The sequence below is a fragment of the Rutidosis leptorrhynchoides genome, chromosome 1, assembly GCF_046630445.1.
Source record: "Rutidosis leptorrhynchoides isolate AG116_Rl617_1_P2 chromosome 1, CSIRO_AGI_Rlap_v1, whole genome shotgun sequence".
NCBI classification, from domain to species: Eukaryota; Viridiplantae; Streptophyta; class Magnoliopsida; order Asterales; family Asteraceae; genus Rutidosis; species Rutidosis leptorrhynchoides.
The window spans coordinates 82011890-82038701 of record NC_092333.1 but is presented as its reverse complement, the minus strand read 5'-3'; the positions used below and the strand labels follow the sequence as shown (position 1 = coordinate 82038701).

Genomic DNA, 26812 nt, shown 5'->3' with positions numbered 1-26812 from the left:
GAAACGCTCCTTATACGGGTTAAAGCAAGCGCCTCGTGCATGGTACCAACGGATTTTTAATAGAGTACGGGCTCAAATTAGCCACACTTAAGCTATTGGGTAGACATGTCCCCCTTAAACGCAACCACAAATAGTATTTAAAAATATAGATCAAACGTCATAAATTAAAATAAGTGAGTTATTTAAAACGGATTTTTGAGTAGCCGTGTAACGCACGGGCTCAAAACCTAGTTAAAATATATATCCTTATACATTATTTCACTACTTTTTTCCCACTTTATTTGGGTTTGATTTGCTAGCATATGTCACAAGCGGTATTAGAGATCTAAGGTAGCTGGTAATTTTGTGTATAACCCATCCTGTTTAGTATCAAATTACATATTCGAACAATAGTTTGTGAATGTGTTAGTCCTAACGTTTGTCTCATATTGCATATTTGTCATTTATCTTTTTTCCGACTCGGTTGGCCACCGAAGTATCATTTATTACGCGGTTGGTCCTTCTCACTAACGACCACTAATAAAATCTCATTAAGTCTTGACATGTGTCTAGCATGGGCCTAGATAAAGGTGAAAAACAGCACTCGGTTTCTCTATACATAAGAAATACATAGTCCTAAACATTGAATAATACAGCATACCCAAAAGTTACAAAAGTAACAACCATTCTAACATTAGGTACTCAATTTGTACCAACAAACCAAATATTCTTTTAGCCGGTCCTAACCTTTATGTATCAAGCTTTATGATGAAACTTGGACTAAACAACTAACCCTTGATTTGGATTCAACAACATTTTTTGTTCCTCTTCCAAATCAAACACTTTGTCATTCATACCTTCTTTCTTATAAGCTTCAACCATAATCGAAAACGTCGTTGCATCAGCCTTACACTGCTTATCCTTCATCCTCATGTAAACTCTTTCCATTTCCATCAAATCATCTGCAGTTGCACACGCATAAATTACAGCATTATGAAACGATGTGTTTTCAGGTATCTCCAATTTCCCAGCTAATTCCACCATACTTATCACTTTATGAAAAAGACCCGCATTTGCATACCCTCTAATCAAACAACAAAACGTCTTAGTGTCGGCTTTCATACCCTCGGCTCTCATTTGATCAAACGTGTATTCCATGTTTTTCGCGTCACCCACATCCGAAAACGCCTCGATTACATTGTTGTATGTAGACGTTGTCCATGGAAACGAAAGCTTTCTCATGTACTCCATAACTGTTGACATTTTATCGTACATTTTTTTCTTTCCATATGCACCAATTAAAATGTTGAACGTTCTTGTTTCTGGTTCGATTCCAAAATTTCTAAACTTTTCATACCATTTTTCCATAGTTTCAACTTGACCCATGTTGCCAAATAAGCTAAGAATCGTGTTCATCGTCCATACATCCGGTTCGGACGAACCACTGTTTAACATTCCATTTAATACTTTTTCCATTAAATCAAACTTACCTACTTTACCATATCCAGCTAAGACTGTATTTTGAGTGACGGTATTTGGAGTTATGGATCTTTCAGCCATTTGTTCATACAACGATTCAACAAGCTCGAATCGAGCAGCATCAACACAAGCTTTGATTAGAATACTATATGTATAAACATCTGGTTGACATAAAGGAAGGTTCTTCATTTCTTCAAGAATCTTGAATGCTTCGTCGATTATATTGCTTCTGCAATATGCAGCGAGCAATGCAGTGTACAGTTCTGCAGTGGGTTCGAGTCCCTCTTCGATCATCGAGTTAAAAAGATTCCGGGCTTGTTGCGGTTGCCCAGATCGTCCTAGTAAAACTATGAGTTTCATATAAGTTCCTGCCTTTGGTTGATAAAATCTCTGTTCCTTTAGCATCTCAAATACCTGAAATAAGACATTTAATGGTTTCAATTAGATATGTCAAAACATAACAAACAGATCATATTACAAAATCCTGGTATACAAATCACTATTATCTCGTTTCGCAACACAATCACATTACTCAAGCCATCAAACGACAACATTCCATTCAGACGATAAAATTAATTTGCAACTTTTTGAACACCAAACAAGTCTTCCATCACTAGAAACATAACCATCATGAACTTATAAATATGCCAATACACAACTTTGTTCAGCTTCATTAAAATAAATACAATAACATATAAAGCTATAACCTTTAATACAAATTACTCTTTTAACTTATCAACTTATTTAAAACAGTTTATTTATCGCAATTAAGTAGTTAACCCATAAACTTTTTGGATACTAAATACAACTAATATCAGAATTAAACAAAAAATTATATCACCTGTAGGGCTCTTAACCACTGTTTAGCTTCAATTGAATCAGATAAGGCTTCAGTAACTGTACTAACCCACGGATTTAGGTTACTTTTACGATCCAATTTCTTTTTAATATTCTTAATCGGAGTTCTCTTTTTATTATTCCTATCACCGGAATTAGTTGATACGTCACCAGGGTACTCTCCTTGTTTCCATAATTTCTTCCGTTTTGGTGAGTCAGCAACCGGTGAATATGACCTCACTGCACATCGTAATAAAAACCTAGGTGAAATTATACGGTAGTTAATACGGTGGTTGTCGAAATGCTGCCGGTGGTTGTCGGAAGATAATGTTAGGGAAGCTGAGAAGGAGAGAGACGACGACGGCGGCGGCGCTGGTAACGACATCGTTTTGATGGATTTGACTTTTTGACTTTTTTAAGTGTGTATTGTGCTGATATAGGATAAAGGTGTGTGAGGATCAAAAAACAGTGTGTGAGAATCATTCCCTTATGAATAACGCTAATAATTTTTTAAAGAAAATAAATATATTTCGTAGACGTTATAGTATTGTTATTTGTTATATATATAACCCTTAAACTTCGGAAATTTTGGTTTTGGACACATAAAAGCATTTAAGGTAGCAAGTAGTAATCTCTTTTCTGTTGGAGGATTAACTTTTTGAAGCATATTATGCAGCCTAAACTTGCAAGTCTAGAAACCTACTTAGAAATTCAGTACTTAATGTGATAAAATTACAAGTAGATTGAAATACAAGAAAAAATTACATAAATGATCTTACCTATGTCTCATTATAATTATCACGTTTTGACTTTTGAAAGTCTTTCTTTATCAACTTTGACTTAAGATATATATTCATTTAAATATAATACTTGATGAAAGTTATATCGTTGCATTCAAATGAAATTCACCAAGATAATTTTCATTAAATATTATATAACACAAACAAAAATATTGAAAGTCAGAGTTGAAAAAGAAAGACGTCCGAAAGTCAAAACATGACACTTATAATAAGACAGATGAAGTATATCAAATTATGAGTAGATTATGCCTTTGATTCTGCAATACTTTTTCTTTTAATCACTTTAGATTCTTTCATTTTCAGGTGAAGATCATTTTTTTACAAGTTCGTTCTCCGATTCCTCCAAAAATAGATACTTTGGCAATATAATTAGCATTAATAATGCTCATGTAATGTTATGGTTCTTTGCTTGAACCTCTAAACATGGAAAGCTTTAATTTGAGCTTTCAAATTAAATGTTGGTTTATCTAGCAAGTAGAGAATATATGTTCTTGAGGCAACTAAAAATCCTTCTAAGCATATAAATAGGAATCAATTATCCTTTGATTACAAGCCATTTATTTGATACATTATTGTTTTTGAAAAGTAGTTGATACATTATTTACATCTCAATTGACTTTACACTTGTGTATCACCACTTTCACATGGCCATTGGTGACTCGTGTTCAGATGCAAGTCTCACCCAACGTGACCAACATGGTAATCTACTAATCTCTCAGTTTTTTGTCAACATGAGTGGCACCTTTTATCCAAACATTTAGACAATTTCTTTTAATATTAACACGAAGTAAACAATCTTTAGTTTATTGAAAATGAAATTTCAGATCATATCTAAATACGGACGTAATACTTACCTTCAAGTTGGATTTATTTGTTTGTTGCTCATTATAATGCTTCAGGGGATTTGAGATCAATATCAGAAGCACCACCTGCTCATTACATTCTCAACATTCAACAAATTTCTTTATTAACCAAACAAAATGTTGAAAGATATGAATCAAGCGAGTTTGAAGCCGGAGGCTACAAATGGTACTTCCTAATTTTAGCAAGGCGTAGGGTAAACATTTATACAGGTTGATTGATACTCATTTTGACTGTAGGAAGTTGGTTATTCACCCAAATGGTAACAAAAGTAAGAATGTTGGAGAATTCTTGTCTGTATACTTGGTGATGGCGGACCCTACTTCACTTCCACCTGGTTGGGAGGTCTACGCCAATTTCAGGATCTTTCTACTTGATCAGAACAATGATACTTACTTAAAAGTTGAAGGTAACGGGTTCTTATTAAAAGTGACAAAACGGGTGGGTTAGTTGGGTTAGGCAAGGGCTTAAAGCTAATAACTTTTCAAATGGTTCAAAACAGGTGGGTCAGTTGCCAATACCGCCTGCCCATCTTTTATTTGTACATAACTAACGTGTTTAATATTACTAAACACTAACTTAGTAAATTAATAATATGAGTAATAATCAGTGGCTAAAACAGAAATTTTTTTCATCGGGGGAGAAAGTTTTTTTAAAAGCGTAGCAATATTTTGGGCAAAATATGGAGGTTTTGGACAAGAATATGGTGATTTTTGCGCAAAATGTGGAGATTTTGGGGGCAAAATGTGAAAGTTTTGATGTAAAATATGGAGATTTTGAGGTAAAATATGGAGATTTTGGGGCAAAAAAATCCACTTGAAACAAAATCGAAAAATTAAAAAATTTTACACTAAAACTGCAAATCGACTGGGGGCATCTGCCCCTGCCCTATATTGTTTCCTCAACTGTTAATAATATACTCCGTAAATTTTAAATTAGACGATTAAGACCATTTTAATAAATGAGTACACAATTCACAATGGGTGGTGATCCTTCCACCACTAGAATTTTGCCATACACCACCGAAATATAATTTTTGACCATTATACCCTCACTAAATTAATTATTTCCTTCTAATTGCCCTAAAATTAAAAAATTAAAAGTCATTCTTCATCTAATTTTCACGCGAGTTCTACCTAACCTCTCACGCTCTTCAATCATATTTCATAATGGATCCACAGGTCTTCTTGTAACCTATTGCGAATTTATTTTTTATACATACTTTTTGTTAGGAAACCCGATTAGGTGAGCTCAAACAAGACAAGATAACCCAAGTTATCTAACCCACTTCCAACAAACGAAAAATATAGTGATAATCGTAACACAAGCAAGAATGATAAAAACACGGGAATTTAACGTGGTTATATGCAATCGTTTGTGATTGCTTTAGTCCACGGCCAACCAAAGAGTGTTCTTATTGATTAAATTTCGTGGTGGTGAGTTTACAATGAGTTATAATCAGGAACATTTATGGGAGAACAAGAATACATAAGCATGCTTCAAGTAATCATCAACTAGCCATCTTGATCCTCTTTACACCCTTGTATTAGCATGATCACAGCTCTAAAACAAGGTGTAAAGTAGCCCACATGCACCTAAAGTGACAACTTGGACAACCACATACGGATCCCATGTGCAAAAGTTGATCAACATGCTGACAGCTCACTGCCAGACAACGTGCGCGCCGTGCACACTTAAACGTGCGCGCCGTGCACTCTTGATTCTTCGAGCAAACCTTCTGATCAAGTTTCACCTAGTGCGCGCAAGGTGCGCGCCGCGCACCATCACCGCGCACCATCATTTTTCTCTGTTTTTGCACTGTTTTGCTCTGTTTCACGCTTACCGAAATCTGCAAAATCCGTGCAAGTGTTTAAACAGTTTTTAGTGACACTTTTTTTTTTTCCAGCTTTTGTTTAAATGTCTCCACACTTCAACACTTTTTACTATATCTTTAGGGGGCATGGAGGGGTGTTGGCCCTCCCAAAAATCTGAACCAGTAGTGTATATTATTCCTTTATTTTGGAAGAGAAAAGGGAACTCGAATACAGTATCATTTTAATGGAGAAAATACTCCGTAAAAAGAAGAATCATTTGTACTTTTATATTTCTTGCAGTACAAACCCTTAAGTTCTTAAAAACTTACATTTTCAACCCTATGATCTAAAATTTTTACCAACATTCAATATAAAATAAAATACAAAAACAAATACTCCATTAAGAGATACTCCGTAACACAAAAGTTTTATGTTTACGAAATGGTTTTAGTTTAATAGACTAATTATTTTGATGATTTAATACCTAAACTAAAGTTGAAATATATTCATGTTATAAAAGTAATAATTGGATGATAATTTTATTATTATTATAGATATTGCATAGTATATTTTTTTGAGTATAAATAGGTGTGTTGAGTTAGAGTTTATTGTATGTATTTTTTGGTTAACAAAAACACTCTCTCTCTCTAGATTCCAAATGCCACCAAACTCTCATTGTACATTTTTCTATAAATAAAAAACCAATTACTCATACCTTTTGTTCAACCTTTGTTTTCTCCGTTTTACAGTATCTCTATCTCTATATACCTTCTACAGTCAAGAACCACTAAAGGTAGTTATAAGCCTACTGAATTATAACACGTTATCAGCACGATTATCTCAACATTTATACTAAATATGGTTGGCTCTGCCACCTAACTAATATATGGTCGGTTATACCACCTAAATGATATATGGTCGACACTGTCGCCTAATTTACATTTATGTTATCTAACATTTATTTATGTATACTAACATTTACATTTATATTATCTAACATTTATTTATGTATACTAACATTTACATTTATGTTATCTAACATTTATTTATGTATACTAACATTTACAGTTATGTTCACTAACATTTATATTTATGTTATTTAAGTTATATATGGTCGGTTATACCACCTGAATTATATTTTCTGTAATCTAACTCTTATTAACTTCACTAACATTTATATTTATGTTAATAAGACCTCATGATTGTACGCAACACGTCATTTGACAACACGGTACTTTATGTACGCAACACGTCATTTGACAACACGGTACCATGGGTCGAGATTAATTCCGATCAATACGAATACGATGGGGTCTTTATATGTTATCTAACATTTATGATTACTTATGCAATTAATCATTATTTATTTCATGCATACTAATGTTTATCCTTAAAAGTAAATCTTAAAAGTTAAAATAAGAAAAAGTAGTTTGTATTTTTATTAAAAGTAAATTTTAAAAGTTAAAATAAGAAAAAGTAGTTTGTATTTTTATTAAAAGTAAATCTTAAAAGTTAAAATAAGAAAAGTAGTTTTGTATTTTTATTAAAAGTAAATCTTAAAAGTTAAAATAAGAAAAGTAGTTTGTATTTTTATTAAAAGTAAATCTTAAAAGTTAAAATAAGAAAAAGTAGTTTGTATTTTTATTAAAAGTAAATCTTAAAAGTTAAAATAAGAAAAAGTAGTTTGTATTTTTATTAAAAGTAAATCTTAAAAGTTAAAATAAGAAAAAAAAATCTTGTCCTTTATATTACTCATACGCGTTTTGATATAGTGACTTTATTCGTTAACGTCAACTAACGACGTTACAACGGTCATATATACATAACGGTTGTTAACGTCAACTGACGACGTTACAACAACTATATTTTTCAAATATAAAATAAACATCTCCGTTTTCACATTTTCACAAATCAATCTTCATTTTTCAGATTACTACTCTCAAAAAGTTTTTGTAAAAATGATTCACACAAGGATGATTTTTCCTATTGTATTGGTCATATTAACTATCATCATTGTTGCTAATATACCACCGGGTGAACCTATATTCTATCCTGCCCTTGTGGTTTTATTATTTGTAATCATACCATTATTCTGTTGTTTGCTACTTATGAATTTAAAATGATTCTAATTTCATTTTATTATTTGTCTATGAATAGAAGTTGATTATGATTATGATTTATGTTATTCATCTTTTTTGATAATAGAAAATGTCGAATTTGAAAAGGCTTAAATTTGCTCATTTAGAACAAGTGGGAACAACTACTTAACATGGGTTATGAATGTAGAAAAACATCTCGAATCAAACGGTATTTTAGAAACCCTGAATGAAAATAACAATTATTCCGAACACGAGAAAGCAATAGTAAGTATTTTTCTTAGCAAACATATTGACGAGTCCTTGGAATCTACATATTATATGATCGAAAATCCAAGTGTATTATGGAAAATACTCAAAGATAGATACGATATTAATTATCAAAAAAAAAATAATAATAATAATAATAACGGTGATCCATGAAAGAATAAAATTAAAGATATTAGTAGACGCTCTTATAAGAATTCCGTAGATTCTTATTAATGATCTGGTAACGTGGATCATCAGTCTAGTATTTCTTGAATACATGAACATCTTGTTTAGCTCTACAAATAAGTCCCAAAAGAAAAGAAAACGAGAGTGAATCTGTTGACAAATCTTGATTAAATTAACCCTGAGCTACCTTGAGACTTGAATGGTTTGAATTTTCTAAGATGCCTAGTTTTTTTTTATGTATCACTCATAAATAAATGGTTTTAGACCATAACGCATATGTTTTATTAAGTGTTATCTTTTATGTACTTCAGATTATAACTTGTTTGCATGTAATATAATTTGATTATCTTGCTGAAATATAACTCATTATTTGCTTATCTTATTTGAAGTTTTAGTATGAATCCTGCAGAAATACAACATCAATTAAATGGTAAAGTCCTATGTATTGCAGATAGTAGTAACATACACACTATGATCAAATCTAAGAAATATTTCATTGATTTAAATCAAATGAGGGAATTATAAATACTATATCAGCTCTTGCAAACTTGATATAAGAAACGAAAAAGGCAAAATTTCATATTACCAAATGGTACGAATTTTTTGGTAAACAATGTCTTGTTTTCTCCCAAATCAAAGAGAAATTTGTTAAGTTTCTCTGATATATATCATAATGGATATGATTATCAGTCAATGATAATCGAAAATGAGAAATATCTATGTAACACCGAAAAGCGCATAGGATTAAAAGCGCATATGATAAAAAGCGCATATGATGAAAAGCGCAGCGCATATGATTAAAAGCGCATATGATAAAAAGCGCATATGATGAAAAGCGCATCGCATATAATTAAAAGCGCATATAATGAAAAGTGCATATGACGAAAAGCGCAGCACATATGATTAAAAGCACATATGGTGAAAACGATATATGATGAAAAGCACATATGGTGATTAATGAAAATCACATATGGTGATTAATGAAAAGCACATATAGTGATTAATGAAAAGCACATATAGTGATTAACGAAAAACACATATGGTGATTAATGAAAATCACATATGGCGATTAATGAAAAGCACATTGAGAAATAATCACCAATGTTTCTTGAAAGAATTCAAGGGTATATATATGGACCAATTCATCCATCATGTGGACCATTTTTCTAATAGACGCATCTAACGCATGGTCTCATGTTTGTGTGTTATCAAGCCATAATATGGCATTTGCAAAGTTTCTTGCACAAATTATTAAATTAAGAACACATTATTCTGATTACACCATTAAAAGGATGAGACTTGATAATGCTGGTGAGTTAACATCTCAAGCTTTTAATGATTATTATATGTCTACAAGGATTGTTGTTGAACATCCAGTTGCTCATGTGCATACACAAAATTGGTTTAGCTGAATCAATAGATAAATGCTTACAGCTAATAACTAGACAATTAGAAATGAGTACAAAACTCTCAATATTTATATGGGGACATGTAAATTTACATGATGTGACATTAATTCGCATTAAATCAAGTGCAAGTTATAAATATTCTCCATTACCAACTTAATTTTGGTGGAGACCAAATATTTTCCATCTTAGAACATTTGGTTGTGCAGTGTATTTTTAATTGAACAACCACAACAAATGGTTCCTCAAAGAAGGATTGAAATATATGTTAGATATGAAACATCTTCAATCATAAGATATATTGAACCCATGACGGGTGATGTTTTTACAGCAAGTTTTGTCGATTATCACTTTAATTAAACATTGTTCCCTATATTAGGGGGAGAAATGAAATATAAATAAAATGATGTTTCATGGTGTGAACATCAATTAAGGAATATTGATCATCGCACAAAAGAATGCGAAAAGAAAGTTCAAATATAATGCATATGCAAGAACTTGCAAATTAATTACTTTATGCATTTAAAGATACAAAAAATAAGTGACTAAATCATATATACCAGCAGTAAATGCTTCAGCTAGAATTGAAATTACAAAAGCTGGCAATAATGTCACTCATGAGTCTTTGCTACGGCAGAAACGTGGGAGACCAATTGGTTCCAAAGATAAAAATCCTCGAAAAAGAAAATCAGCTGATAATGAGGTAAAAGAAAGTGTTCAACAAGAACCACAAATCAATACTCCTTCTGCAGAGGATATTGATAAATGTAAATACATAAATTGCAATAAATTATGCAATATTATGAAACTGAAATGAAATGAAAAATCTTGATGAGATATTTTCATATAATGTTACAATGACATCATGAATAAAGATGATGATCTGGAACCAAAATCTGTCATTGAATATCAAAATAGACGTGATTGAACTCAACGGAAAGGAGCAATACGAGCTGAATTAGAATCGCTCAATAAAAGAAAAGTTTTTGGATCAATCGTTATCACTTTTAAAGATGTGAATCAATGGGATACAAATGAATTTTTATCCGAAAAGAAATGTGCAAATGAAGTTACAAGGCAAAACTAGACTTGTAACTCAAGATTTCCCACAAAGACCAGAAATGAATTAGGAGAAAAACTTATCCTCCTATAATGAATATAATTACTTATTAGATACTTAATCAACCTGGTAGTTATTTAAATGCATCTCATGGATGTTGTTACTACTTATCTGTATGGATCACTTAATAGTGATATATATATATATGAATATACCTGAAGGGTTAAGGTATCATAAGCATCTAATGCAAAACCCAAGGGAATATATTTCATTAAATCACAAAGATTTCTAAATGGGTTTATACTATCGGGACGTATGTGGTATAATCGATTAAATTACTACTTGATAAGAAAAGGGTATACATATAAACTTATTTGCATGTGTGTTTTATAAAAACAATGTTCGGATATGTGATCATAGCTGTTTATATCAATTATCTTAAATAAAGAAATCTATGAAGCCATTCAACTTCTAAAGAAAAATTTTAAAATAAAAAAAAATCAAGTATTACGTTGATTTACATATTGAGCATATAACTAATGACTTACTTATACATCAAACAACTTATACCGAAAAGATTTTAAAATATTTTAATATGGACAAGACAAAAACCATTAAGTACTCATATAGTTGTTAGATCTTAATATTGATACTAATCCATTTCATCCTCTAGAAGATCATGAAGATCTTCTTGGTTCAGAAGTTCCATATTTTAGTGCAATTGGGGCTCTTATATATCTTACAAATTATACAAGATCTGACATTTCTTTTGCAGTTAATTTGTTGACAAGGTTCAGCTCAGCCCCTACCAAAAGACATTGGAATGGGATCAAACAAATAGTTTGATACCTTCGGGGAACTACTGATTTATAATTATTTTATTCTAACGAATCAAAACAAGATTTGGTTGGTTATGCAGATGCAGGTTATTTATTTGATCCACATAAAGCTAAATCTCAAAATGGATATGTATTCCTAAATGGAGGTACCGCAATATCATGGCGTTCTCAAAAACAAACACTTGTTGCAACATCATCAAATCATGCCGAAGTAATTGCAATACATGAAGCCAGTCGGGAATGTTTTTGGTTGAGATCAATGACACAACTCATTACTGATTCTTGTGGACTAGAACGCAATAAAAGTTCAACAACTATCTATGAAGATAATGTAGCTTGCATAACACAGATGAAAGAAGGGTATATCAAAAGTGACCGAACAAAACACATACCCCCTAGATTCTTCTCATACACTCAAAATCTCATTAAGGACAACCAGATTGAAATGAGATATGTTCAGTCCAGCAAAAACTCTGCTGACCTTTTCACCAAAGCACTTCCAACTGCTATTTTCAGAACACACGTTCATAATATTGGCATGAGGCATGTTCAGAAGATGTAACAACTCAGGCGTTGCCTACTTGAGGGGGAGTCAACTCTATGCTGCACTCTTTTTCCCTTAGCTAAAGTTTTATCCCAAAGGGTTTTCTTTAGCAAGGTTTTTAACGAGGCAGTACTAGTTATTCACTAATAAAATTATCATCCAAGGGGGAGTGTTATAAAAGTAATAATTGGATGATAATTTTATTATTATTATAGATATTGCATAGTATATTTTTTTGAGTATAAATAGGTGTGTTGAGTTAGAGTTTATTGTATGTATTTTTTGGTTAACAAAAACACTCTCTCTCTCTAGATTCCAAATGCCACCAAACTCTCATTGTACATTTTTCTATAAATAAAAAACCAATTACTCATACCTTTTGTTCAACCTTTGTTTTCTCCGTTTTACAGTATCTCTATCTCTATATACCTTCTACAGTCAAGAACCACTAAAGGTAGTTATAAGCCTACTGAATTATAACAATTCATTTATTTTGTATGCACTACTTATTTTTCAGAGTACAACATGGTAATACGGTAGAAATATAAATATATTACACGATTCTTTGTTAAATATTTTATGTATCAAATTTTTGGCCCCTCCATAAAATCTATTCAAGATCCGCCACTGACTAGTTATTACTAGTTTTAATTTTATTGACAGTTTTCTATCCGTAGTATATTGAACTTTTTCATACAAAACATCTTTACTATGTATTTATACTTCTACATTAACATCTTTGATATATTAAATTATATATAACTAAGTTGATAGATAAATAGATAAATAGATAATAGATAATTATTGTAAAAAGTTCGAACGGAGATGTGAGACGGAGAATGGAATAGATGTTGTTTTTCCTTTTGTTGATTTAGACAACAGAGATGGCAACACGACCATTGCTTGACCAGACTCGAGTTTCGTATCCGTAATAGTGTGAAAAGAAGGCCCGACTCCAAGTTGTTCTCGCCTGGTTGTTGATGCGTGTGTGTATTTTGTATGGCAAGAAAGAAATAATAGAAGTTCTTTCTCACTCTAAACGCACATTAGCCCGCTGAACTGTAAAATGAAATTTATATCGATGTACATTTCTCTGTAAATGTGATCAACACAATAATAAAGAATTAATTTAGTATGTATAGTAATTTTGTAGAAGAAACATATTACTTAACTAAGATATGAAAAAAGTAAAATAGATTTCAAAACGTTCGTAACAACGAGGAGCACCAAAGCAAATGTGGGTATCATTCGTAAGAGTAAGAAGAAAATTGTTTTTAACTAGTTACATACTTTTTGCAAGGTTACATTGATGATAAACAAGGTCAACTTTGTTTCCAAATGTTTCGTAAATTTCCAATTTAGGATAGTTAAAGGGAAATTTTAATTTTGGCTAGTAATGGCATAATAGTCAAAATATATGTTTTGGTGGTGTATGGTAAAATTTTAGTGGTGGAAGGATCACCACCCATTCACAATCGACAAACTTCAGCCTCATGTAGCACATTCGACCCACTTGGACCATTTCAATTTCATGTAGTTTAACTTATTACTACTAATTAAATCAGCTTGGCCTGTTAAAAATAGAAATACCTGAATTCACTCATTTTGTAAAATTAGTTAGGAGATAAACACTCTGTATCATGTATAATGCCTATGCAAGTAATATTCACACACATACACATATCCGCCATAAGAAACCCTAAATCGACAACAGCGTGTTTAATTTGTGAATCGGTTCATCATCACTATGAAAAGAAGCTATAGTGGCTCATCCAACAAGCGTAGTCCGTATGACAAGATGAAGGATCTTAATTCGGTGTACAAGGTAACTACAGAAAAGACTAAAAAAAGAGGAGACAGGATGAATTTTGGGGCTAATAAAAAGGAAATTCCAGTTATGTTGTATGATCTCATTGTGGAAGCGGTTAAATATAGGAAAATTTTAAATGAAAACTCAGAAGATAAGGATTACATATACAAAAATAAGGAGTTCGTATACGATCTGCTTCATGTTGAAGAATGTATCAAGAGTCTTGCTAAATTATATAAGGGAACGGATCTGCCACGTAAATGGAAATATGACCCGAACATCGCAATCATTCTTTTAGACAACGACTGTCTTGTCCCGCTGGAATTAGAGGATACTGTTAATTATAAGAAGATGAATGAGCCGAGGAATCTTCCGGTAACATCTGACATTCCCATGACTCAGATAGAGATGGAGATCTTTCGAGCTTTCGAAGACACCAATAAGGGGACGCATGTAGTCGAATCGTTATGTTATGTTGATCATGAGAAAGAAAAAAGGTTGCTATCACTTGAAGATCACATGGTTGGTGTTATCGGTAACTTTGCTGTTGATACCTTCAACAACGCCTATAAGATGCTTGTTAATGAGAAGGAACAGAAGCGCAGCGATAGTTTTAAATTTATCACGTTCGAATATATAAAAACTGGTGGGCCGTATTGCGACTACATGTATTCATTCTACATGACTATAAATGCCGTTGAAAAAGAGAAGGAGGGTTTGTATGAAGCCAAGGTTGTTTGTGAAATGCCTGGTGCACGCAAACGATTGAGCAGGTTTGTTTTCATTGCACTTGCACCTGCACAAGCACCTACTCAATCACCTACACAATCACCACCTGGGGATGACAATGAAGAGGAAGATAGGGGTAAGGAAGCGACTTGTAGTAGCAGCTCATCTGAATCTGAATCTGAACCTGAACCTGAACCTGAACCTGAACCTGAACCTGAAGGTCCACATACCGGGATGATCCGTAGGGCGACTTGTAGGGGTTATGACTTTATTAACCCGCTTGTATACGACGGTCCTTAGTTTTGCCAAGTTTGTGGTGCTGGTTCCGTTTCTGACACGATTTTATATTTGTTTTGTTATTATTATTATAGAGATAGAGATAGAGACTACATAGAAACCCTAGAAACCCTAAACTCATAAGCGGACCGGACTATACTAATTTGCTAATCATAATCTGTAGTCTAACATATATAAGAGATAAAGTTTGTTTAAATACCTTACCCAGATGCAATGAGTAAAGGGAGACGCTTTCATCGTTTAAGAACTGAACAAGGATTTGATCAATTTATTAGTCTTAAAGAATTTAGTGATTCTAACAACGGTTATCTTCTTGGAAACAACTGTGTGTTTGAGGCGGAGGTGTTTATCTGTAAATAGAGAAGCAAAGGCAAAACTGAGTCTTTGTCAATGGTGAAAGATGCAGTTGTTTATAAGCACACGTGGATAATCAGAAACTACTCTAACGTTAATGCAGACTGCGAAAATTCAAACATATTCAATGCTGGTGATCACAAATGGTACACATTTTAGTTTCCATCATTTTTCCATTCAACTATAATGTTTCAACTTTCAAGTATGCATCAAACCTTTTGTGCAAATGGTATAAAAATATTAAGATTTAATATTTATGTCACAACTTCCTCTTTGAGTATTTTAGGATGACTAGTACTCATTCACGGGGCGGATGTACATTGCTTTCACTCGCTACCAGTATAATAAAGTTATCTAGTGTAAAAATTTAGGCTTTTCATTAGTGACACATGTGGATACTGTATAAAATTTTTGGGTTTTTAACTAGTAGCACTAGTCGATGGACTATTGTTATTGTGTGCTATTAGTGATCACGATTCGTACATCTGCCACTGCTCATACATAACTTTTTTTTTGCACTAGCAAACATACGTAACTTGATATACTTCATGACACGTACAAAAATATATGAGATCATTAATTACACGCAATTGTGAAGGAAGATACAGTTATATCCTAATGGAAAAGGCGGTATTGGTGGCTACCTATCTCTTAGATTGGCTTTAGCTGAACCTGAAAAACTTCCATCAGGAACCAAAATACTTGCAGAATTTACTATTCGTATTCTGGATCAATTAGATACAAGGCATCACTATGGAAAAGGTAAATTTGTTATCTATCCATATGCGTAACTTGAATTCCGATTTTCACTGTAATTGTTATCGTAACCTAAGATTTTTTTTAATTTTTTTTTTTTATAAATTGCAGCTAGTTACTGGTTCAGTGCTTTAAATCCAGACTGGGGTTGGCAAAGATTCGTATTACATGGTGCGTTCTTTCAGACGAACAGAGGGTTGTATTTAAAGGATGTTTGTTGCATAGAAGCAGAGGTTACTGTCCATGGAGAGACTACTATCTTTGGATAAATTTGTTTAAATAAAGAATTTGGTATATATTTGTTCACTCTGAAAATTGGGAGGTGTACTGTGTACATAACATAATTTATATGTTTTCATGAATATATGAAACCATCTAAATGCTGATTTGCATAACTATAACTATAACTAATATATATGATTCAAAAATAAATATGTGATTAAATTAGTCACAAATGAAGTACATAAGTGAGAAAGACAGGGTAATATCCTTATGCAGCCCGATATATGGACTTTGACGGTCAACGAAAAAAGTCAATTCTACACCCTGATATCGTAGATAGTAGATTTTAGTAGATATATCTTAGATGTGTAATAAAAAATAAAATACAAATACAGTTAACTAAATAAATACACATTTATTACAGTTAACTAAATAAAATATATTTTAGTAGATTGTTGTTTTTTCGCCCTCTAGCGTTCTATTAGAGGGTGTTTGTTAATAAAATTTTTGCCGTTAAAAAAAAACTAAATAAATACACATTAGTTGCAAAACTCAAATTGCATAGATTAATCTTTGGATATGACATTGAAATAGAAAGATAAACTTAAACTAGTTGTGTAAAAGGTGCAAAACTCATTAGAAAAACATCATTTGTGGATATCATTTCATCCTATCACATAAATATCTTGTCAAAACCAAAGAAAAAGCACTTTAGAAAAAGGTTCAATCAAGGAACTATTGGGGGCACTAACACATGAATTTCAAGTCTATTCCTCTAATGGAATATATGATGATACAATAGAAGTGTACAGCTTAATAAATGGAGTTACGCGCTTAATATCATACACAGGTCCCACTCTATAAACTTCACAACAAGTAACAACCATAAGTTTGCTTCAAAGATATGTGACAAAAACAGGTCGGTATGTGCCAATACAACCTTGAGTTGGCATATTTGTATGCGCATGCGCGATTCCAAATAAACTACGGACTCTAGTCTATCTTCTTTTATCGGAAAAAATTGTCTGAAAGCGTGTGTATAAGACCAGTAATCACTCTTAGTGGGAATGTGCAATCTTAATCTGATATAAAGTTAGGTTCCAATATATATTGTCCTCAAAATCTTATTTGCATAGCTTTTTTACCAAATCTCATTGTCATTGAGGTCCTTTTTCCCAACCTTATAGATTATCATATCCCCAATCCCTTCACCACTTGCTAATATTCAATTATTTTATAAAAATATACTCCGTATAAAACATGACTTTCACTTTATGATTAACTGGTCAGATTCTCATAGCATATAAAAGCATGCATTCTTTAATGTTTGGTTTCCATAGAAGAGAGCTTTATAGGTTAATTTTTCAATTTTTGAGAGTGAAAAATGAGTGTTCCTCAAACTCCAAACATCAACTATCATCCATACTCTCATACACTTCAAATTAGACTTTATCAAGCTTTTATATTCTCAATTCCAATCTTGTTTTCAATCATACTATTTCTTTTGTTCTACTTGTTTTATCTCAAAAGAAGGGCTTATGCCCTGTCTTCTGTTCCACCAACACTTCCAACTTCTACTCTCAATTATAATACTTCATTTCTCCATATGGTAACTTATATTCTTATTACTAACGAAGCATTGCTTCAATGGTACCGCGATTACACTTGTGTACTCGCAGGGCTAGAGGTCTCGGGTTCGAGCCTCGTCACCGCTCTAGGAATTGAAATATATTCTTTGAAGGTGGCCCAAAGGGAAGGTTTTACCGATCCGCTCCGGGACTAAGATCCGGCCCGCTGCCCCTCGGGATGGTTAAAGGGTCGGATCCTCATAGTGTGGTTCGGGTTTCCTGCCCGAAAGCGCGTGTGTGTGCAAATGATGACTAGGCTTCGGTCCGGACTGATGAAGCTTGCCTTTCAAAAAAAACTTATATTCTTATTTTTTTGCCATCACACCATTGATTTTAATGTAATATGATACTAAATTGTTTGTAAAATGTTGCGTTTACGATAATGAATGGTCTTTTGGTAAAACTTGGTGAAGTTTTTTCATCAAGTATTAGTCTGGGTTCAAAATATAAGTAATTTATTCATTGAAAATCTGATCCAATCCTTGATTATAATCCTTGCACATGGCTATTACTTGATGTCAATATATGCTAATTTTGTGTTTATGATTATGATATTACAGCCTCATGCAATGGGATTGAAAGGAGGGCTCAAGGATAAGCTCCCAAAGGTTGTGTTTGATGAGCACTTAAAAGCAAAGGATTCAGTGTAAGCATACTAATTAATTAGCATGCCTTATTGTTTGCTTAGATTAAATTTGAAGGATTTAGTTATATAGTATATTCATTCATATGGTAAATAATTATTTTATTTATATTACATATATATTTATGACACTTTTATATAATGCATGCATAGCCAGGTATAATATAATATAAAATATTAAAGCTCTCAATAAAATCATCGTTAATTACAAAGAATTATAATTTTGATTTTACTTAAGTTAAAGAAAATATTTTCCAGTGCAGCAACATTATCGACCAACACGATTGTGTAAAAAATTCTTATAGAATTTTGCAACAAAAAATTTACATGATTGCTGCCTCATCAGATCAGGCTTGATGAAGTGACATCACGTACACAAGAACATAGCTGCCACATGCATATTCTCTCAATTTTAAATTTTTGTAATAGACTAGTGAAATGACCCGTGAAATCACGGGTTTGTTTTAATGAAATAGTTTAATGATATGTTTTAGATATTAAGTGAACGTAAATGTTAAAGTCATTTAGTTTAATGACTCGTGGAACCACATATTCCGACTAAGAAACTTGTCATTGTTTGTACAAACATATTGATATACTTAACTTGGTTAGAATAAATGAACTACATTTATTCTCCCACAACCTTCTTCTAATTTTCATCACAATTGCTATTTTCGTTGTCATAAAAGTATACATTACAACATTTTATTGAGACGTGTATTTTGTATACATATGTAACGTAATTAATCCCGTAAAAAAAATCCACAATTGCTATTCAGTGTTTAGAAAGTTGACTGATGAATGATATTTTGTTGTGTTTAATAAATTTTATTTTAAGTATGTTATATAGATTTGCTATTTCCACACAAATATATCATACAATATCAGTCACACTCTGACTTGACATTTTAGCCACACAAATTATTTAGTTGTTATGATTGAAGAAAAAAAAAAGAATAAGATATGATTTAGAAGATAATCACATTCATTATATAATAATACGGAATAATTATTTAATTGTTATTATGAAAAGGAAAAAATAATTTACTAAAAAGTAGAAGATAAATAATTACCTTTATTTATTTATTTATTTTAATTAGTGTTTATGACATCATCTAGATGTCTTTTAATTTTTTCTTTTTTTCTTTTGATTTATTTTTATAAAGGATAATTGCTTTATTATGACATCATAAGATTAGAGATTTAATATTAATTATAGATATAGATTATAGATAGATTATAGATAGATAGATGATCATTTACGGGCATAAAATCAAAATGAAAATCTTTTATTAACAACGTTAAAAGTAATGTTATATGTTTATTTTTGGGCTTTACCCCTATTGTATATTATAAATAAATATATAAATATAAATATAAGTATAAATATAAATATAAATTATTATACTATATATTAAATATGGACACCACCCTCCAACCATAACCCGCCACATACCCCAAAAACACTGTAGCTACTGTAGCACACTGTAGCTACAGTAATTTTTTTTTTTTTACTTAATCTTCTGATTTTATTCTGAAAAATTATACTATACTATATACTAATTATGGACAAACACCCACCAATCACGCCCCGCCACTCTGTAGCACTATTGTAGCAGTACTGAAGCTTTTTTTTTTTTTTTTTTTTTTTGGCAAAATAGACTCAAATTTGATTTGCAACATATTTCCAGAACCATGATACAATCCTCTCTTGATGGTACTCAACTACAAATGTCAATAAACAAACCGGCCTTTAAAAAAAGGTTAATGGTCGGTTAATTAAACTTTTTAAAAAATAGTTAATAATCGGTTAGTTGGCCGTTTTTTAAAAAAAAAGGTTAGCATCGGTTAGTTGGCCGTTTTTAAAAAAATGGTTAGCATCGGTTAATTGAACTTTTTAAAAAATGGTTAACGGTAAGTTAATTGAATGTTTATAAAAAGGTTAACGGTCGGTTAAATAATTGGATGTATTCGAAAGTGGTATACTAATACAACCCTATCGTAATAGAAGCCTAAAAAAATATAGGTAAAAAGGGTTATATTTATATTTTTCATCACATTTTTCAATATACTACATATTATTTGATTTTTTATCTTTTAAAAAACCTACTAAAATTATATGGACCATAAGGTTTTGACAAATAAGTAATTTGTTTAGAAGCCTCAAAACTTAAGCATTGCAACCCAGACTGTAACATATATCCAGTTGTTTATGTATTTTTTCATTTATATAGTAGAATATTACCAAAACAGTTGTCAGCCATTGCGTAAATGGTCTGGAAAGAGTGTACAACGTTTTGATGACTTTCAGGCAGAAAACTGTCTAACGATATAGTCGCGAAGCGCGGACCACGAATCTAGTTATAATTAAAAGGTGACAAAGCAAACTATAGTGCTTATACTAACTATGTCATACTATACATTATCACAACACGTGATCGATGTATGAATGACTAGGTTAATTATTGTTATTGTTATTATTAATTCAACGATGCATATGTACCCGTAATTTACTCTTTTGGAACAATACATGGAATTTTACGGAGTAATTAATATCCTTTCCTTTCTAAAAAGTGTGAATTGAATTATGATCACAAAAATAAAGTAGAATCTAATATGAGTGCCATTCACCTTCAGGGGCAGGGGGCATATATGCTCTTAGTCACCATCATTACTATATGATTTTGTAGAAGAAATATGGGATATGTATAAAGTTGGAAACAATAGTGCACTTTAAGCTTATTTTATGTGAAAAGAACATTTACTTTAATATCTTTATCCTAATCCTAATCTTTATCTTAGTAATTAGTGGAATTTTGCAGGTATTTTGTTAGTGGATATAAAATATCAATTTTAAAGTTGTTTACTAGGAAATAATAATATATCTTAAATTTTAATGAACATGTTTCCCCAATTTCATCATTAACATATATATTATCTAGTGTAGTTCAAAAATTAAGGAAACACTTAAAAGTAATTACTAAGAAGTCTTAGATTCGTACGTTACTAACAATACATTGAGTGAGAATGGAAGTGGTCAACAATGGTCATAACGTAATCACGTACATTTGAGTAAAAATATTTAACCTCTTCAAATAAGCTTAACAAGAGAATTTTGTAAACGATATTTTGTTCTAAAATCTAACATATTGTTGCATGTGAAATGATATATTGACAGGTGTTGTGTTTGTCTGGGTGAATTTGAATTGAAAGAAGAGTTGATTCAAGTGCCATCATGCAAGCATGTTTTTCACAAGGAATGTCTTCACCATTGGCTTCAATCAAACTCCACTTGTCCACTGTGTAGATGTTGTGTTTTTTTAGCAGTGGGTCCACTGTCACTACCACTAGGCCCACCACCAATTCATCCCAATATTCATATAAATGGTGATGGCCCACCAACCCAGGGTATAACATCTACAACTACAACACATGAGAACACTAGCACCACTACAACTGCGGATAATACTAGTAGTACGAATACTAGTGTCTGTTTAAGAGTCCCCTCAACCTCAAATGACACAAGAAAGGTTGCATCCAGTGGAGTTTCTGATGTTATACATGATCAACCTCAATAACATCCAATAAATATATAATCAAACTCAATGATGTTTGAGATATATGTTACATTTCGATCTGTAACCGTACTAAATGTGTTACATATATGGTCATGAGATGGTGATCTAAATTCGCTGGATCTTGGCACCCCTTCGCGAAAGAATAGGAACTTAGAGAAGATAAAAGGTTCAAATGATCGAGTATGATTAATAATTTATATGTTGTATTTGATTGATTACAAGTGTACTGATATTTTGTTACCAAGTACAGTAATTTATATATGTCCAAACTAATAAGTGTTAGTCTGTAAAAATCCTATTCAAAAATGAACATTTAAAAAAGATATTGATATTTTCACTTGAATTTGTTGGGTTAATCGGGTTTAATATTTTAAGATATTATTTATTAAGTATTAAGTATTTAGATTAATAATAAAGAAGTTTCTAGGAAGTTTTCAATATCGAAACTTGGAGAGAAAGACAAGATCGAGAAGTTAATTAAGATTATTTAGTTTCTATATATTGTTGGTGTACGTGAGTTTTATGGCTTATTTATGGTCTTAAGTTCATTAATAAAATTGCATTGATTTTCTGTGAAATTTCACCTCTAAATTTGTCACGATTGCTTCTGTTCACATTATTTAGTTCATAGTTTATTTAGTTTATAGTATTATAAACCAACACTTGGTATCAGAGCTTGGTTCGTTCGTAGGAGGGTCGATTGCAACCTTATGCAATCAAACCAAGAGAAAGAAAGCAAGTAGCAAGATTGATCACTATCCGTGATCATAGCAAGAGCAAGAGCAAGGTGATCACCATAGTGATTACAAGAAAGTAGCAAGAAGCAAGTTAGCAAGTTGAAAAATAACAAGAAGCAAGTAGTCACAACTTTGTGATTAGTAGCAAGTTAGCAAGAAGACAAGCACCACGTAGCAAGAATTGTAAGCAAGAAAAAAGAAGAGTAAGTAGCAAGTTGTAAGAGATGGAAGGAACTCTTGCAATCCGTGAGCAAGGAAACGTATCACTCCAATGCCCAAAATTAACCGAATCAAACTATACGTCATGGTCGATTATGGTTGAAACGGTGTTAAAGGCATACGGTTTATGGGAAGCGGTGGATCCCGTAACCGGAGGAAAGGTGGAAGCAAGAAAGAACCACACAACGAAAGGCATTATCTTCCAAAATCTACCGGAAGATATTCTGTTGCAAGTTGCTAAACATAACGACGCAAAGGATGTTTGAGAAGCAATTAAGACATGTTATTTAGGAGCCGACCGAGTCCAAAAGGCGCGTCTACAAACTCTTAGGAGTGAATTGGAGATGCTAAAGATGAAGGAGAACGAGACTATGAATGACTTTTCGGGCAAGATAAGTGCTATAGTTGCCAAATTTAAAAGCCTCGGTTCAAATCTGGAAGACGAAGTGGTTGTTAGGAAGCTTCTAAATTCAGCCCCGAAAAAATATCTACCAATTATTGCCTCTATCGAGCAATACTCAGATCTTGAAAAAATGTCTTTTGATGAAGCTGTGGGAAGACTCAAAGCGTATGAAGAAAGACTCAAAAGCCATGATGAAGAGGGTGAAGAACAAGGAAAATTGTTGTTTGCAAGAGGAGAGCATGATGGTAAGCAAAGTGGACGAGGAAGAGGTCGTGGAAGAGGATTTGGTAGAGGAGAAAGAGGACGTGGAAGAGGCACGGGTCAAGTTGACAAGAGCGGGTTAAGATGCTATGATTGTGGATCGTTTGGACACTTTGCAAGAGAGTGTACAAAGTGGAAAGATAATGACAACGAAGCTCATTTGATTGAAGAGGATGAATCGGCTTTGTTGTGATGAAGAAATGGGTAGTATGAATAAAACCGATTAAGGGGGTGATTTGTCATACCTCCAAATAGGGCCGGGGAAATATGACTTCACAATATCACAACACAAGTATGTATAAACGAGAACGACTCTATATGTGACGTTTTTAATATAACCAATGTATTAACGCAGCGACAAGTATTATGTCATTACAATAAATGTTTTAATGCAATAATATGAATGTATAAATGCGGACTCCAAAAGCAGCAAAGTCCAAATAGCAAATAATCTTTAGCAATCTTCACCTGAGACAAAACATGCTTAAAGTGTCAACCAAAATGGTTGAGTGAACAACATAGGTTTATCAATAATAACCAAGTTTTTAGACCACAAGATTTAATTATAAAGTTTAATCAGTTCGGTAGTAGTGCTGGTGTATATGATATCGATACTAACCATAAGTTACCCTAAACACATCACGTTCATGTCGTGTATCATTATTATGTATCCATTGACTAACGGTCATCCGGATAGAGACGTCACCCTCAATAGCGCTATTCACAATAACTAAGCTTGCATTTATACGTAGCAATTAACGATATCATGGCAGAGATTTAGCATGAATCAAAGCATGTTAGCAACAGTTTGAACTAATCAAAATAAAGTTTGAGTACTCGTGTCTAAGCGTAAAACAGTTTAAAAGCAAGCATGTGTCTCACCCCAAAGTTTATAAAACAGTTAAGTAAAAGTAAAAAGAGGGGCTATGAAGTTCACCTTAATAACAGATAGATATTCCACGCAAGTTATATGATCGGAGTGTTGAACACGGAGATCTCAACCTAGAGATATTATGTTTGATTAGTTAATGTCTAATAGACATAAAGTTTGTTTATTAATATAGCAAACTATATTAACAGTGACCGTTCTCGAGAAAAGTTATATTTATATAAGTGATAATATACTTAGTGTGCTTAAGTGTTACTATATAGATAACTGTATAAGTTATACTAATAATAGTATTATTAGTCTTTAATTATTCAACTATTATGTAACTTATCATTATATGTTACATATATAATTATACCTATGTGATACATACATATATATATACATTCTTTATTTATTATTATACATGTATGTGTTCATAACTATATGGTATATATATATATATTAGGTGTAGGTGTTACATATATATATCAGTGTAAGATGATACATATATATACTTATTACTTTTTATTATTATGTTTACTAACTTATATAACTTATATGATACACATTTATACATACATACACACGTACATATACATACATATGTACTCATATATATACACGTATGTATATATTTACATATACACACACACACATATACATATAGTGTATACATGCACATACGTACGTATGCATGCATGCACGTATATCATTATTACTATACGTTACTAATCATAAAATCACAGCTTTTTATTCACAATCATAAGCTAATAACCTTAATATTCACCAACCTTAATCTTTACTAACCACAATTATTTTCCATACCTTTAACTCTAATCATAATAATCAATTCTTATTCAATATCTTTTAACCATTTACTTATCCATCATAATATTTACTCATAATCATAATCTCTAACTTATTTATCTAGTTTTATGATCTTCCTAATTATTTATAGTTTATATTCATAACACTTTATTCATAATAATTAACTAGTTCGATATCATAATATCTTACCCATAATACTTATAATTCATCATTCCTTTTATCATCATTATGTGTTCTAAATCTTTACTCATAATCTTACACTTTTTAATCATAATAACTTATAACATCAAAGAATTAAAAATAAATTAAAGTATTATTATTTTATGGTTTTAGAGATACCTTAAGTGAGTTATTATCAAGAAAAAGTGGTGTTTGATGGTGGCGATGAAACCCGGACAGCAGCAGCTCAAAACAGTGATTAAACGCGACCAAAAAGTGGCGGTTTGTTTGTGTTTTTATGGCGGACAGCAGCCAGAAAAATCGCAGCTGCAGTGGGGCAGTTTTGCGGCTGTTTGGGAGGCGTTTAGTGACCGAAAACAGCAGCAAACAAGCTGCAAAATGGCGGACAGAAACAGCAAAACAGCAGCACTATTGGGGACTGTTTTGATCACGCAAGAACAGCAGAAAAACAGGAAAGAAAACGTAGCAACACAAGATGATTGTGGGGCTGTTTGAGCACGTGTTTGCAGCAGGAAAACAGGAGATTAAAGAGTTGTTTTGAAGGCCTAACAGAAAGCTGGACAGCAGCAAACAAGTCATGTTTAAAAGCTGTAGCAGGTGACCGAATGCAGGCTGCTTTGGTGATCGATTAGAGGGCTGGATGGTGGGCTGTTTTGGTGGCGAAAAGGCTGAACAGAAAGGCTGAAAAACAGCAGCAAATGTGGCGAGCAGGAGCTGCAAAAAGGCAGCAGTAACAGTGGCAAAACGAACGGGTTTGTGGCCGGTTTTGAATGCACAGAAACTGCAACAGGAACAGCAGAATAGGGCGACTTTGGGTGATGTTTTGGTGGTGTTTTTAGCCATCTAATACAGCTGCAGGGTGGCGGTTGTGGTGGTGGTTTCGACGGGCAACAGCAGCAGCAAAGGAAGGATGCAGGTTGGCGGTGATGGGGACTGTTTTGGGGCCGTTTTGAGAGGCTGCAGAAGACAAAGCAGAGGGTGGTGGTGGTGTCGGCTACGGGTGATGATGGTGGGTTATAATTGCCGAGCAAAAAAAAGAGAAGAGAAGAGTTGAATATTTTTTTTTTTTTTTTTTTTTGTGATGCTAATTTTGATAGCTAGGTGTTTTTTTATAGTGAATATTTTTAGAGTTAGGATCAAATAAAA

General features: G+C 32.4%; 2 protein-coding genes and 1 pseudogene across 2 annotated transcripts; 2 read left to right on the top strand and 1 right to left on the bottom strand.

Moving 5' to 3' along the window:
• Positions 1-543: 543 nt before the first annotated feature.
• Positions 544-2706, bottom strand: LOC139862137 (pentatricopeptide repeat-containing protein At3g06430, chloroplastic-like). The gene is made up of 2 exons (XM_071850695.1): positions 2300-2706; positions 544-1872 (listed from the first exon to the last, which is right to left on the bottom strand). The coding sequence occupies exons 1-2, from the start codon at positions 2678-2680 to the stop codon at positions 760-762; spliced, it is 1494 nt and encodes a 497-aa protein (XP_071706796.1). The 5' UTR covers positions 2681-2706; the 3' UTR covers positions 544-759.
• A 1033-nt stretch (positions 2707-3739) lies between these two features.
• On the top strand, positions 3740-16365 carry LOC139886109 (protein RESTRICTED TEV MOVEMENT 3-like; annotated as a pseudogene).
• Positions 16366-17635: 1270 nt separating this feature from the next.
• LOC139862127 (probable E3 ubiquitin-protein ligase RHA4A) lies at positions 17636-22386 on the top strand. The gene is made up of 3 exons (XM_071850682.1): positions 17636-17927; positions 18507-18592; positions 21768-22386. Exons 1-3 carry the CDS (start codon positions 17703-17705, stop codon positions 22165-22167), a joined length of 711 nt encoding a protein of 236 aa, XP_071706783.1. The 5' UTR covers positions 17636-17702; the 3' UTR covers positions 22168-22386.
• Positions 22387-26812: the final 4426 nt, after the last annotated feature.

What these genes read in the sequence shown, in the direction of transcription:
- LOC139862127 (XM_071850682.1), top strand. Translation starts at nt 17,703, where the DNA reads ATGAGTGTTCCTCAAACTCCAAACATCAACTATCATCCATACTCTCAT. An exon ending in ATACTTCATTTCTCCATATG is followed by an intron (nt 17,928 to 18,506) that starts GTAACTTATATT and finishes ATGATATTACAG; the next exon opens with CCTCATGCAATGGGATTGAA. An exon ending in TTAAAAGCAAAGGATTCAGT is followed by an intron (nt 18,593 to 21,767) that starts GTAAGCATACTA and finishes ATATATTGACAG; the next exon opens with GTGTTGTGTTTGTCTGGGTG.
- LOC139862137 (XM_071850695.1), bottom strand. Translation starts at nt 2,680, where the DNA reads ATGTCGTTACCAGCGCCGCCGCCGTCGTCGTCTCTCTCCTTCTCAGCT. An exon ending in AGTGGTTAAGAGCCCTACAG is followed by an intron (nt 1,873 to 2,299) that starts GTGATATAATTT and finishes GTCTTATTTCAG; the next exon opens with GTATTTGAGATGCTAAAGGA.